This window comes from Argopecten irradians, chromosome 8 (assembly GCF_041381155.1).
Source record: "Argopecten irradians isolate NY chromosome 8, Ai_NY, whole genome shotgun sequence".
NCBI lineage: Eukaryota > Metazoa > Mollusca > Bivalvia > Pectinida > Pectinidae > Argopecten > Argopecten irradians.
In genome coordinates this window covers 11,049,383-11,065,337 of record NC_091141.1, presented here as the reverse complement: position 1 = coordinate 11,065,337, position 15,955 = coordinate 11,049,383, and the positions used below count along the sequence as shown (strand labels likewise).

General features: G+C 38.8%; 2 protein-coding genes across 2 annotated transcripts in view; one reads left to right on the top strand and one right to left on the bottom strand.

Moving 5' to 3' along the window:
* Positions 1-15,955, top strand: part of LOC138329345 (zinc finger and BTB domain-containing protein 49-like) — a 265,156-nt gene that overhangs the window by 187,949 nt on the left and 61,252 nt on the right. The window lies entirely within an intron of this gene.
* On the bottom strand, positions 1,786-11,154 carry LOC138329342 (NADH dehydrogenase [ubiquinone] flavoprotein 3, mitochondrial-like). The gene is made up of 3 exons (XM_069276259.1): positions 11,047-11,154; positions 6,284-6,377; positions 1,786-2,071 (listed from the first exon to the last, which is right to left on the bottom strand). The coding sequence occupies exons 1-3, from the start codon at positions 11,089-11,091 to the stop codon at positions 1,908-1,910; spliced, it is 303 nt and encodes a 100-aa protein (XP_069132360.1). The 5' UTR covers positions 11,092-11,154; the 3' UTR covers positions 1,786-1,907.

The window sequence follows — 15,955 nt, the reverse complement described above, 5'->3', positions numbered from 1 at the left end:
ACTAAGGATTCCTTAGGACTGGCCTAACTTTTTATTGTGTGATAGAATTTTGATTATCATTTGATAATATTTGATAATGATGTGTCTCCTTCCTAATTATGAATTTATGATTGATAAGAATTACAAATAATGATAAATCATAAGGTTAGTCGGCAGGAATAAGGTCCTGAATGAAAGATTATTATGTTACATGAAATAAGTAATTGGTAAAGCATTTGGGCATGAATCCTCTGTGCCTTAACCTTTTTTGTGCAGAAGATTTGTTTTTATCATAATTCCTACAAATCATTTGAATTTTTCTGATGCTATGGGTTAAATATTTGGCCGTAGTGTATTACTGGAAGAGTTCTGAAGCATATATACAAGTTTTAAGATGATAGTCATAATAGGTCATGCATTTACACTTGTGCCCTTGTAAGACATCTTGATCACTAGGCATCAGAATATTCCACACTTATGGAGAGTACATGTTCCTATATAAATGTTGATTTTAATGAAATATAAAGATTATTTATTATCCCTGTTGAAGTTTGTATATTCATTATTTAACCATGGTTATCACTGTATGATATGAAAAGATTGTAATGTGTAAAACACTGTGTAAAATTTCAGTGATATTAAATATGCAGTGGATGAAGCTGCAATCGCCTGTATGAAAAGTTTTTGATTCTTTGTTGACGTATCATTACCTGACAAACTAGCGTCCTCTAACCCATTGCAGTGTGCCCATGTGTATCATTACCTGACAAACGAGCGTCCTCTAACCCATTGCAGAGTGCCCATGTGTATCATTCTTCCTTTTACCACCCACATGCATTGGTACATGTATGGGTCCTCAAATTTTCACATTCTTCATGACATATAGATTTTGAATTTTTATTCAACAAAATGACTAACAGGAAAGCTTTTTGAATTTTGACTATACATATAATTACATACAACATACTACTTTAAGTGCCAGATAACATTTCTGCAAGGAACCCAGCTTAGACTGTCATATGTATCTGAAGCTGAAAATAAACCTTTGTAAAAGTGTCTCAAGATTCAATCACTAACCCTTGATCTCTGCATTGTGAGACTGCATAGCAGTTAATTAAAACTCCCTGATGTTTAATACAGAGAACTTGCAATTCCTTCTCTTACAATACCTAACATTTTTTAATCACCAGGGCACAGTTGTTCAAAATGTGATAATTAAAGCTTAATCACATGACTAGTACACTTTTTATTTCTTATTTGCTGCAAAATTTGTGGTTGTATCTTCTCGAAAATAGGATTGTAGGTAAAGAATGGATATCCAAATTCTCAAGATTCTTAAACAATTTTGTCAACTTTTTGCAAAAATATATTTTATCTTAATTTGAATAGTGGCATTAAACTGTGATTAGCTTTATATAGCTAATTAGCTAATTACTTTTTGAACAACTGAGCCCTGAGCACTACTGGAAAACACATACCGTATTCGACCCTATAAGTGCCCCATCCCTTAAGTGCCCCTCTCCCTTTTTAAGGCTTCAATTTCACTTACTTCAAATTAAATGCTAAGTGAATGAAAATATGAAATCTGTGTTGGTTTCCTTACTGATTTCTTTTGCAAATTGATTGATGAGAATAATTTTATGAAAGGGTAGTTCATATTTGCCTGAACTTTTTAAGCGCCCTGGGCACTCATTGGGCCGAAAACAGTAAAAAACAAACAAACCAAATATTTTTTTCCATACATACAAATGTAGTCCGCTAAACCTGTCTTCTCAAAGAGAGAAAATAATAAAGCAAACTACATAATAATAGTTTTAACATTTTAATATCATAGTAACATCAATTCATTAAAATTACAGAGATACTGTTTGGTATCTAATCTAATGTAGTACACACCAATTAAGTGTCTTTATCATCCATGCACACTATCATAAATTCGGCTCAAACTTGTCTTTGTTAGACGGCTGTTTTAGACGTAACTGATCCATTTCTCCCTCAATGTCATAGAATGACATGTCATTGTAGTGATGGACTTGCTCTGCCTGATATTTGGTGTTGTCAGATTGATCAAGTATTGGTTCCGGCGCATTTGCTAAAAACAAATTTCGTAATACTGTACTATAAGTGTAGATATTTTAGCAGTAATGCTATTCTAGTTTTTTATACACTAGAAATTCTGTGCTAAAATATGATTATTCTAATTTTGTTTTCTTTATGAATGTGTAAATTTATCACTGCGCTAACTGCTTCAAAATCAAAAAGCGGGTAGCTTTTAAATTATGATGAAATCAAAAAAGATTCAATAAGCATGCACTTATAAGCCATTTCTTTCTTATGTGACTTCTCAACATGAAACATAAGTATGCTGCTGGGGACAACATTTAGGAAGAATAACAATAATATGAGTATGGAGGCAAATATCAGCTTTTAGACCCACAGACATGGGATTAGGCCTGTAGCATGTTGGTATTTTTAGCTCACCTGGCCCAAAGGGCCGGTGAGCTTATGTCATGGCGCGGCGTCCGTCGTCCCGTCCGTCCGTCCGTCCGTCCGTCAACATTTCCTTTAAATTGCTACCAGTCATAGAGTTCTGCATGGATTGTAACCAAATTTGGCCACAAACATCCTTGGGGGAGGGGGAACAGAACTTGTATAAATTTTGGCTCTGTCCCCCCCGGGGCAGGAGGGGCGGGGCCCAATAGGGGAAATAGAGGTAAATCCTATAAAGGTAAATCCTATAAATCGCTACTAGTCATAGAGTTCTGCATGGATTGTAACCAAATTTGACCACAAACATCCTTGGGGGAGGGGAAACAGAACTTGCATAAATTTTGGCTCTGGTCCCCCAGGGGCAGGAGGGGCGGGGCCCAATAGGGGTAATAGAGGTAAATCCTTTAAATCGCTACTTGTCCTAGAGTTCTGCATGGATTGTAACCAAAATTAGCCACAAACATCCTTGGGGGAAGGGGAACAGAACTTGTATAAATTTTGGCTCTGACCCCCCGGAGGCAGGAGGGGCGGGGCCCAATAGGGGTAATAGAGGTAAATCCTTTAAATCGCTACTTGTCATAGAGCTCTGAATTGAATGTAACCAAATTTGGCCACAAACATCCTTTGAGGAAGGGGAACAGCACTTGTTTAAATTTTGGCTCTAGTCCCCCGGGGGCAGGAGGGGTGGGGCCCAATAGGGGAAATAGAGGTAAATCCTTTAAATCGCTACTAGTCATAGAGTTCTACATGAATTGTAACCAAATTTGGCCACAAACATCCTTGGGGGAAGGGGAACAGAACTTGTATAAATTTTGACTCTGGTCCCCTGGGGGCAGGAGGGGCGGGGCCAAATAGGGGAAATAAAGGTAAATCCTTTAAATCACTACTAGTCATAGAGTTCTGAATGGAATGTAACCAAATTTGGCCACAAACATCCATGGGGTAAGGGGAACAGAACTTGTATAAATTTTGGCTCTGGTCCCCTGGGGGCAGGAGGGGCGGGGCCCAATAGGGGAAATAGAGGTAAATCCTTTAAATCGCTACTTGTCATAGAGTTCTGAATGGAATGTAACTAAATTTGGCCACAAACATCCTTGGGGGAAGGGGAACAGAACTTGTATAAATTTTGGCTCTGGTCCCCCGGGGGCAGGAGGGGCGGGGCCCAATAGGGGAAATAGAGATAAATCCTTTATATCGCTACTAGTCATAGAGTTCTGAATGGAATGTAACCAAATTTGGCCACAAACATCCTTTGGTGAAGGGGAACAGAACTTGTATAAATTTTGGCTCTGGTCGCCCGGGGGCAGGAGGGGCAGGGCCCAATAGGGGTAATAGAGGTAAATCCTTTAAATCGCTACAAGTCATAGAGTTCTGAATGGAATGTAACCAAATTTGGCCACAAACATCCTTGGGGGAAGGGGAACAGAACTTGTATAAATTTTGGCTCTGACCCCCCGGGGGCAGGAGGGGCGGGGCCCAATAGGGGTAATAGAGGTAAATCCTTTAAATCGCTACTTGTCATAGAGCTCTGAATTGAATGTAACCAAATTTGGCCACAAACATCCTTGGGGTAATGGGAACAGAACTTGTATAAATTTTGGCTCTGGTCCCCTGGGGGCAGGAGGGGCGGGGCCCAATAGGGGAAATAGAGGTAAATCCTTTAAATCACTACTAGTCATAGAGTTCTGAATGGAATGTAACTAAATTTGGCCACAAACATCCTTGGGGGAAGGGGAACAGAACTTGTATAAATTTTGGCTCTGATCCCCCGGGTCAGGGGAGGGGCGAGGCCCAATAGGGGAAATAGAGGTAAATCCTTTAAATCACTACTTGTCATAGAGTTCTGAATGGAATGTAACCAAATTTGGCCACAAACATCCTTTGGGGAAGGGGAACAGAACTTGTATAAATTTTGGCTCTGGTCCCCCGGGGGCAGGAGGGGCGGGGCCCAATAGGGGTAATAGAGGTAAATCCTTTAAATCACTACTAGTCATAGAGTTCTGAATGGAATGTAACCAAATTTGGCCACAAGCATCCTTTGGGGAAGGGGAACAGAACTTGTATAAATTTTGACTCTGGCCCCCCGAGGGCAGGAGGGGGTGGGGCCCAATAGGGGTAATAGAGGTAAATCCTTTAAATCACTACTAGTCATAGAGTTCTGAATGGAATGTAACCAAATTTGGCCACAAGCATCCTTTGGGGAAGGGGAACAGAACTTGTATAAATTTTGACTCTGGCCCCCCGAGGGCAGGACGGGTGGGGCCCAATAGGGGTAATAGAGGTAAATCCTATAAATCACTTCTTGTCCTAGAGTTTTGCTTGGATTGTGACCAAATTTGGCCATAAACATCCTTAGGGGAAGGGGAACAGAACTTGTATAAATTTTGGCTCTGAACCCCTGGGGGCGGGAGGGGTGGGGCCCAATAGGGGATTTAGAGGTTAATATTAAAATTCCTTCAGAAAAGAAACAATGAACCTGTATTCAGAACATTACTTGGCATTACAAACCAGGTGAGCGATACAGGCCCTCTGGGCCTCTTGTAGATTTTAGCGATATTTAAAACTAAGCTTATTGTTATGGAAGCAGGTACATGACAGATTTATTTAAAAGATAACCAAATATTATTCATTTAGCCCATCAACGAAGTATCAAAAGCGAATTGGGTTGGGAGCCATTTAAAAATGTTTCGCTGAGCCTACAAATGCAAAGGTTATATCTACAAAATAAATGTATTTGATCCCTGGGCCCCTAAATGCAAAGATTATAGCTATTTGATCCCTGGGCCCCTAAATGCAAAGATTATAGCTATTTGATCCCTGGGGCCTTAAATAAATGCAAAGATTATAGCTATTTGATCCCTGGGCCCTTAAATAAATGCAAAGGTTATAGCTATTTGATCCCTGGACCCTTAAATAAATGCAAAGATTATAGCTATTTGATCCCTGGGCCCTTAAATAAATGCAAAGATTATAGCTATTTGATCCCTGGGCCCCTAAATGCAAAGATTATAGCTATTTGATCCCTGGGCCCCTAAATGCAAAGATTATAGCTATTTGATCCCTGGGCCCCTAAATGCAAAGATTATAGCTATTTGATCCCTGGACCCTTAAATAAATGCAAAGGTTATAGCTATTTGATCCCTGGGCCCTTAAATAAATGCCAAGATTATAGCTCTTTGATCCCTGCGCCCTTAAATAAATGCAAAGATTATAGCTATTTGATCCCTGGGCCCTTAAATAAATGCAAAGATTATAGCTATTTGATCCCTGGGCCCTTAAATAAATGCAAAGATTATAGCTATTTGATCCCTGGGCCCTTAAATAAATGCAAAGATTATAGCTATTTGTTCCGTGGGCTCTTAAATGAATGCAAAGATAATTCATCTGCCAAATTCAGAATGCCCCTCACTTTATCACCTAGCACATCTCAAATATAATGTCTCAGGAACCCTTCACTTGGAATTGTCAAAGGAGTACTGGGTAGTCCTTCATATCACTTTTCATATCTATATTGATAAGTCCCCAATGATAGATCATGAAATTGGTTATCACAACCAACAGATATAGAGATAAACAAAAGATTGATAAGAAAACATTTTCTAGCTCAATTTGATTCTTGTGCTTCAGCTTCGAAAGTATTTCTTAAAAAGTTAAAAAAATCTTTTACTTTTCATAATAATATTGCCTTCTTTAAAAGGTCGAGTTGTTATTGCATTAGTTGTGCATGATTTTGAGACATTATTTCAATATTCTATCTTGTCCAAAAGCGATCAAAGATCAAAGCGTTAAAATCTAATAGAATTTATTTATATACCTGCTGGTGATTTAGCCGCGGGTGGTGATGGCGGTTGAGAAGATGGCGGACGAGTGGACGCTGTCCCTTCCTTTCTCCAGAAAACAGAGGGGATCTGTAAAAACAATTAAGGCATAGCTTAAAAATTCATAAGACAGGTATTTAGTATCCTAAAAAGCATGGTGGAAGATGCAACTTAAGAACACCGAAAAGTTGTTGTAAGTGATGTGATGTACCCAAGGTTCATTACATCATGCCAGTTATTTTATAAAATAACTGTGCATGTCTAAATCAAATTATGGAAAGTTGTAAAAGGATTTTATCTGCAACCAATTGCAATCGGCCTACTTTATACACTGTAATGTCTTAACATTATGGTTTAATATAAGGATCTGCTAAATTACCGTCCGACGAGACATCTATCAAACGTTCAAATATAAAAGAATTCCATGGAAGTGGATGTGTCACCTGCAAAGCAGTTTTAAAACATAAACTAGAAATATGTCTGTTACACATTATGTGCTCGCTAAAACTTCCTAACTTTAATTTCCGCTACGTAGCACTATCGCTCATTATCCTTTGGAGTATTGCAAGATGATTTACGCCCTTTGTGCATTGTAATAATACTGTCCTTTACTTCATCAAAACTTTAAATATGAAATTACTTTGAAGTTCTTAGTTACATAAAAGTGTGTTTATTATCATATTGATATTGATACGGTACACTTGTTTCGCTGTTCAAAATAGTCGTGACTTACCTGTGTCATGCTTGAACGCCTTTCTGGGGTACATTAGATCTAGAGCTAACACTCAGACTGATATTTTATCATGGTTTTTTTTTATTCTGTTTCTCTTACGCAAAGCTGTGTAATTTTATTAATATTAAATTAGAACTGCAGCAAATGTGGTCTATGGTCACAGGCCTAGGGTTTAGTAAGCGATAGTGCAACGTACACCTAGGACCTAGGTTGATGTGACATAAATTAAATATGTGGCCGGTACTAAAAGCTATCCGTTTCATCACTTTCTTTTATTGACTGTATAAACCTGAATTGCATTATATTGTTCCAGAAGTTTCCAAAGTCCATCAGATGCTTAGAATATCGTGACCGATGCAAGAGAGTTTGTATGATATGCCGCTTGAAGTTTACACAAAACAAATGCATTTAGCACTGAGCAATGTCATTTTTGTTAATTAATTTATAGTAGATTATTGCTGACAAGTATATCTTAATATATGAATCATGGTGAAATCTATTAAATGCTATTAGACACGTGCACTGACTTCCGGTATCGCGTGCGCAGTTGGAATCTGCGCATAGCGGATGTACACAGACTCTAAACCCGACAAGGAAAATAAAAGTACTAGTACAGTCGCACTAAAAATAGTTATTTACAGATGAAAATATTGTTAATAATTAGGTAAATTTATAAAGTTCCGTATGCACTCTTGCAAATATTGACCGATTTTGACCAGCATCAAACCCTAGATCTCATTTATACAAAACAATAAACAATATAATATGTTAAAGTTATCGCACGGACACCAAGAAATTATCTGTTTTGACAAATTTAAAGTCCTGTAACTCTTGCAAATATTAATGGATTTTGACCAGTATCAAACCAAACGGATTTTGACAAGTATCAAACTAATCCGAGATCTCATTGATACAAAGCAATATACCAACTTTGGTTGAATCGGAAAATAAATACTAAAGTTATCGCATGGAAACCTTTTCCCGGACACTGATGCCGACATAGTGATACCTATGTGTCACCCTTGCATTGCAGGCCACACAAAATGGGTATCAATGAGAAATTCCAATAGGGATCATATTAACAGCACTAGTCAGAAAAATAACTTCCGATAAAAAAACGGCTGACCAGTCGATCCCATGTTATGGGAGTATAGCAGGAGATACAATGTACTTCCATCGACTGGTCAGCATTTTTTTTATCGGAGGTTATTTTACTGACTTAATTGTCGACTCTCATTTCCGAAGGCTTATTTCTTTGATGCAGCTTCTGATGTCAGATGAGGGTGAAAGGAAAAGTGCAATAATATCAATATTTATAGCTCTAACAGTGATAATTAACATCGATGTGTTCTTACAGTTTAGGTATTAATTATCCCATTTATCTAGTAAAACCATAACCTGAGGCCTCACAAAATAGTATTTTTAGCGGATTAGATATGATGAATCAATCCGTAACATTTTGACCTAGTTTTAAACATGGCGACTGGTTACTACAAAAAAACGGAATTCAGCCGGATCGAATTGATCCCTATGTATCCAAGTGGAGCGGTACCTCCAAAAATCACTCGGGCACAATTTTCTATACTTTTTGTAGGTTTCCAATTATTTTGTGCGTTTACAAGCATTTATATATCATTTTTGTCAAAAACAAACATAACTACATACCATTCTTAATATCTACCGTACCGCTCACAAAACTTCAAATTCATACTTTGTAGACTTGCTGTATAAAAATTCTCTTCAGAAAGGCCTTCATATGTGTAAATGTAAAACAAAATGTCTCCCTGAGAATTTGATATTTTATATGGTTCAGTTTTATTGCCTAGTAGGTAAGCGATATAAAACAAATATGATAAAATGCATACAAATGTTTCAATAATGGTTTGCATAACCATTACTTTGCTTCATTAGCAGTACTAGGTACCAATTGCAGCTCTAAAGACGACAACATTTTCTGTCTTTTGAGCTACAATATTGCAGCTAGCTTTTTGGGGACTTTGAATTCGTTTTTAGCTCACCTGGCCCGAAGGGCCAGTGAGCTTATGTCATGGTGCGGCTCCGTCGTCCTTCGGCGTCCGTCGTCCGTCGGCGTCCCTCGTCCGTCGGCGTCCGTCTGTCCGTCAACATTTCCTTTAAATCGCTACTTGTCATAGAGTTGTGCATGGATTGTAACTAAATTTGGCCACAAACATCCTTGGGGGAAGGGGAACAGAACGTGTATAAATTTTGGCTCTGACCCCCCGGGGGCAGGAGGGGTGGGGCCCAATAGGGGAATTTGAGGTTAATCCTATAAATCGCTACTTGTCCTAGAGTTCTGCATGGATTGTAACCAAATTTGGCCACAAACATCCTTGGGGGAATGGGAACAGAATTTGTATAAATTTTGGCTCTGACCCCCCGGGGGCAGGAGGGGCGGGGCCCAATAGGGGTAATAGAGGTAAATCCTATAAATCGCTACTTGTCCTAGAGTTCTACACGGATTGTAACCAAATTTGGCCACAAACATCCTTGGGGGAAGGGGAACTGAACTTGTGTAAATTTTGGCTCTGACCCCCCTGGGGCAGGAGGGGCGTGGCCCAATAGGGGAAATAGAGGAAAATCCTATAAATCACTACTTGTCCTAGAGTTCTACATGGATTGTATAACCAAATTTGGCCACAAACATCCTTGGGGGAAGGGGAACAGAACTTGTATAAATTTTGGCTCTGACTCTCCGGGTGCAGGAGGGGTGGGGCCCATTAGGGGAAATAGAGGTTAATCCTATAAATCACTACTTGTCCTAGAGTTCTGCATGGATTGTAACCAAATTTGGCCACAAACATCCTTGGGGGAAGGGGAACAGAACTTGTTTAAATTTTGGCTCTGACCCCCTCAGGGGCAGGAGTGGCGGGGCCCAATAGGGGAAATAAAGGTAAATCCTATAAATCGCTTCTTGTCCTAGAGTTCTGCATGGATTGGTAACAAAATTTGGTCACAAATATCCTTGGGGGAAGGGGAACAGAACTTGTATAAATTTTGGCTCTGACCCCCCTGGGGCAGGAGCTCGAGGGGCGGCCCAATAGGGAAATAAGAGGTAAATATTCAAATTCCTTCAGAAAAGAAACAATGAACCTGTCTTCAGAACATGACTTGACATTACAAACCAGGTGAGCGATACAGGCCCTCTGGGCCTCTTGTTTCTATTTACCGGCCGGGTTGCTATAAACATGAAATTTTGTCTGGGTCATGAAAGTTTACGTTAGGAGATGTTAATATTTGTTTAAGATGGATTTTAACGGCTGATTTTGTCAAAATACTTGTTAATCTATGAAAAAGAGGTAGGTATTTGACATTGATGACTATTTAAATATGATTTAAACGTTTTATATTGTCACAATCCAAACTTTGAAAATGTTACCCTCAGCATCGGGTAAATGGCCTATCGGAGGTTAGAGGTTAGACACAACGTAATGTTCCAAAAGTGTCTCGTCGTGCTATACCTCTAACATTGTTGGAGTAAGCAGGAGAGTAAGAAATGTAATGGCTAGACCGGGGTTCGAACCCGGGACCTCCAAACACTAGTATAACAGGGTAATCTTATACTAATTTGTTTCGTTTGTTACTAGCTGTGTATACCTCGTATGTCCAGTTTATCTGTGTGACGTAGTCAAAATTTGTGTCCTTGTATGGTCTTGTTTCTGTTTTGTTGGCAAGCTCGCCAATTTTGTAACAGGAGAGGAGAAAATGCAGAGGTTAGACCACTAGGTTCGAAAAATTCTGGACAAGTAAAGCTGTCGTGTTGTGTCGCAATATCTGCACTAGCCATGAGTTACGGTTTGCTTATTCCTCGAGGCGTATAGTAACCAAGATGTTCCAAGGACAAACTGAAACTAAATGAACTGTCTATGTTGTTGTTACTTTAGATGGTAATTGGACTAAGTTTATTTATATACACATACGTATATACAAGTATACATCGGTATATGTTGAAAGGTCAGTTTCTGACATTTTAGGTATAGGTTCCATCAATGCCAGCCGAAAACTTACCCGAATCACCTGTCTAGAGAGAAGACGTCTTGCAACGGCAGCCATCTTGTTTTTATGGTAACTATAATTTTCAAAATTTTGAATTAAACGGAGCGCATATTATATTTTGTAGCATTAAAGATGCACATACTCTTAAAATATGTTATCTAAACAATACGTTTTGTGTAACCTTTTTATAAACACGAGGCTATGGATTTTCTTAATAAGATGTTTGTACAATGTATTTGTCCAGACTTACTATCACTTACCATATCCACCCCGGGATACATGTAAATATTTATAGGCCTATTTCATAGTAAAATTTAAGTAAGTTCGGGAGAAAACATACGCGTGCCCAGAAACGATAACGTGACGGCACGTAAAACTCATCCATTCATTCGGAGAAAACATTACGTTTTTAGTTTACCCGGCCCAAAGGACCGGTAAGCTGATGCCTTTAATCGCTTCTAGTCATAGATTTTTGCATGGATTGTACCCGAATTCGCCTAGAAATATGATTGAGGAAAAACGAATAAAACTGTCTCTCATATCACGCTATGTTATATAACGTAAAACGAAATCTTGAACAATCAAAGAATATCGTATTGCTTTAGTATAAAATTATGTAATAAAATATGAAAAAAATGAAGCAAAATTAAGGAAGGTATTTAAAGATGCTCCACAGCCGACAGAGCATAAATGGTACCCATCATTTGAACAATAATTGGTGTTTAATCGTGTATATATCTAATTAACTCGGTCACACTTAATAACGACAACAAACGACAACACGTTAAATACAAGGAAAAGTTAGTGACAACACAGGATATGTTATTCGGTACATTAAAGTGAATATTTCTACCAAGTTTTATGAAGATTGGAGCAAAAATGAAGGAATTAGAGCGATTTGAATAATCTGAAATCGGCCGCTGGTCAACGATAGATCGAGTGACAAGATGTTTGCCGTGACTTTATACCTGTTTTAATGTTACGAGATCGGCGACTGGTCAGGTTTATATCGTTAGTGTGTATGTTCAGTATTACCGACAACACATCATAGCATTAAAAATATTACAAAAACCTAACGACAACATAAGATATGTTGTTTGTCATACCATAATGCATATCTGTACAAAATTTCATTAAGATTGGAGTAAAAATACCGGAATAATGACGATTTCAAATATGAAGAGACGCAGAACTAGTGTATACAATGTATAGTAGGCCGGGTACGTATATTCGTTCTACCGTTGGAAAAAGCGAAATCATCCTCACACACCTTCACCGTCTATCATCGGTACACCGGATATAGCTATACTCGAAGCGACAGCACAAAACACCGATAATCAAATCAATGTTTTCAGCTATATAAAATTAATATTGCTTGTCTTTTCCTGGTTTAGGTGTTTCACAAACTATTCTAGATTCGTTAAAGGTATAAACTTTGTAAATTGAAGGAGTCATTATAAAATTATTTGACAATATGTATGGTGTTCATGGCGTGTACTTTCGGCGAGATGATGAAATCTGAAAATAATTTCATTTTATTGCAAATCTTCGGCTTGGATGACCTTTATTGTACATTAGCAATATGTATATAATTGCTATAATATTGTAATTAGACCGATATAACAACATGATTTGTACTATAAATGCCGTTTTCAATACGTAATTTAGTCGTCTTGTGTACGGAGTATAGCCATTTCAAAATAACAAGTGTACGGAGTATAGCAGGGAAGGTTTACGGAGTATAGCAAGTTTAAAACATTTTAAAACGTGTTCGTTTTTGGGAATTTACTATCTTTAAAAAAATAATCATAGTTGGATTTACAATCACAAATAAAGCATTGATTTGTTGATTTAATTAAGGTTCTTTGTAATTTTTTTTCAGTATTACAAAATATAGTAATGTCATTACATAACATAACTTTTCGGCCCATTGGGCCTCTTGAAATTCTCAAAATCCAGCATTTTGCTTATCTAAATGATTTTTCATACCCATCACAACAATTACAAAATGATTGTAGAAATGAATGCCAATTGTGACGGATAGCAGTATGGCAACACTTGCACCAAAACCTTAACCTGGGATTTCGAACGCCGACGCCAAAGTGATTCCATAAATCCCCTCTCTTCTAGAGCTAAAAATGGAAACTATTAATGACATGATAATGGTAATAGTCTTTGGACAGTATTTCGAAACAATATAAGACATTTACAGACTTTTAATTATCCCCCTTTTTACCGAAACAGGGGATATCGCATGCAATATTAATTTATCCGTCCATTTGTCTGGTACATTTTCTTAAATTCGCTCTCCAAGATTACCTGTTTTGCTCGTACGGTTTATTCAACATTTATCTGACTTATAATAAGGCACAACAGTGTCATGTATTCCAATAACACCATGGGGAATTTTAAGTTCCCTTCCGTATAAGAATACATACAAAATATCAATACACGAACATACCGCAGTCTCCCAAAACACGCACCTCGCACTTCACCCACGATACGCACTGCATACACGGGAGACTCTTTCACGGGAAATTCTTTAAATCGCTACTAGTCCTAGAGTTCTGCATGGATTGTAACCAAAATTAGCCACAAACATCCTTGGGGGAAGGGGAACAGAACTTGTATAAATTTTGGCTCTGATCCCCCGGGGGCAGGAGGGGCGGGGCCCAATAGGGGAAATAGAGGTAAATCCTTTAAATCGCTACTAGTCATAGAGTTCTGAATGGAATGTAACCAAATTTGGCCACAAACATCCTTTTTGGAAGCAGAACAGAACTTGTATAAATTTTGGCTCTGACCCCCTGGGGGCAGGAGGGGCGGGGCCGAATAGGGAAAATAGAGGTAAATCCTTTCAATCGCTACTAGTCATAGAGTTCTACATGGATTGTAACCAAATTTGGACACAGACATTCTTGGGGGAAGGGGAACAGAACTTGTATAAATTTTGGCTCTGGCCCCCGGGGGCTGGAGGGTGGGGTCCAATAGGGGAAATAGAGGTAAATCCTTTAAATCGCTACTAGTCATAGAGTTCTGCATGGAACGTAACAAAATTTGGCCAGAAATATCCTTGAGAGAATAAGAAACTGAGTTTGTATAAATTTTGGCACAGGTCCCGGGGGGGCAGAAGGGGCGGGGCCCAATAGGGGAATTATAGGTAAATCCTATAAATATGTACTTGTCCTAGAGTTCTGCACGGATTGTAACCAAATTTGGCCATAAACATCCGTGGGGGTAGGAGAACAGAACTTGTATAAATTTTGGCTCTGACCCTTCGGGGACAGGAGGGGGGGGGGGGGGCAATAGGGGAAATAGAGGTAAATTCTATTAATCGCTACTTGTCCTAGAGTTCTTCATGGATTGTAACCAAATTTGGCCACAAACATCCTTGGGGGAAGGGGAACAGAACTTGTATAAATTTTGGCTCTGATCCCCCGGGGGCAGGAGGGGCGGGACCAATAGGGGAAATAGAGGCAAATTCTATAAATCGCTACTTGTCCTAGAGTTTCTGAACGTATTAAAAACCAAATTTGGCCACAAACATCCTTGGGGGAAGGGAAACAGAGCTTGTATAAATTTTGGCTCTGATCCCCCGGGGGCAGGAGGGGCGGGGCCCAATAGGGGAAATAGAGGTAAATTCTTTAAATCGCTACTAGTCATAGAGTTCTGCACGTATTGTAACCAAATTTGGCCACAAACACCCTGGGTGGAAGGGGAACAGAACTTGTATAAATTTTTGCTCTGACACCCTGGGGGCAGGAGAGGTGGGGCCCAATAAAGGAAATAGAGGTAAATCCTTTAAATCGCTACTAGTCATAGAGTGCTGCATGGAATGTAACCAAATTTGGCCACAAACATCCTTGGGGAAGGGGAACAGAACTTGTATAAATTTTGGCTCTGGTCCTTCGTCTGTCCGTCAACATTTCATTTAAATCGCTACTTGTCATAAAGTACTGCATGGATTGCAACAAAATTTGGCCAGAAACTTCCTAGAGGAAGGGGGGGGGTCAGATTTTGCATAAATGGTGACCCTGAGCCCCCTGGGGCAGGACGGGTAGGGCCCAATAGGGGAAATAGAGGTAAATCCTATAAATCGCTACTTGTCCTAGAGTTTTTCTTGGATTGTGACCAAATTTGGCCATAAACATCCTTGGGGGAAGGAGAACAGAATTTTGTCTCTGACACCCTGGGGGCAGGAGAGGTGGGGCCCAATAGGGGACTTAGAGGTTAATATTAAAATTCCTTCAGAAAAGAAACAATGAACCTGTATTCAGAACATTACTTGGCATTACAAACCAGGTGAGCGATACAGGCCCTCTGGGCCTCTTGTTACGATCGGCAGACGTAACTCTGTATGCCTCATGGGTTTTTTTAATACACTCCTAAATAGTTAGATGCAGTAGGATAAAAAAAAATACATTAACTTATACACCAATAATAGAAAATGCACTGTCGGTTTTGAATGTCAGGTTCTGGACAAACCAGGTAAAAAAACTTGTTTTCATGCATTCAAAAATCATATTAAAACATTTTATTTGGAAAAAACTATACTTATCAGACCATGGTATAAATGTTTTAAACTTTATATTTATGCACAAATACAATAAAAAGTAGTTAGCTAAGGGAAACTAAGACTATAACTCGATGGTCCCTCTGCCGTCAGCAAAGAGAATGAAGGAGATTTGCTCGTTTTGTCTGTGTTGAAACGACAAATGTTCATGATAACGTTACCAGTAAAACAGGGGGAACGCAATACTATCGCCAGAACAACATGTACAGCATCACATGACTGGTTCCTTCACACCTCTTTTAATAAGAAACTTACAATTACACTGCACTATCATTACCAGAAAATATATCCACTGTAACACATACATGTACTGGGGAATTACAAGATTGCATAAGTAATTACGTTATA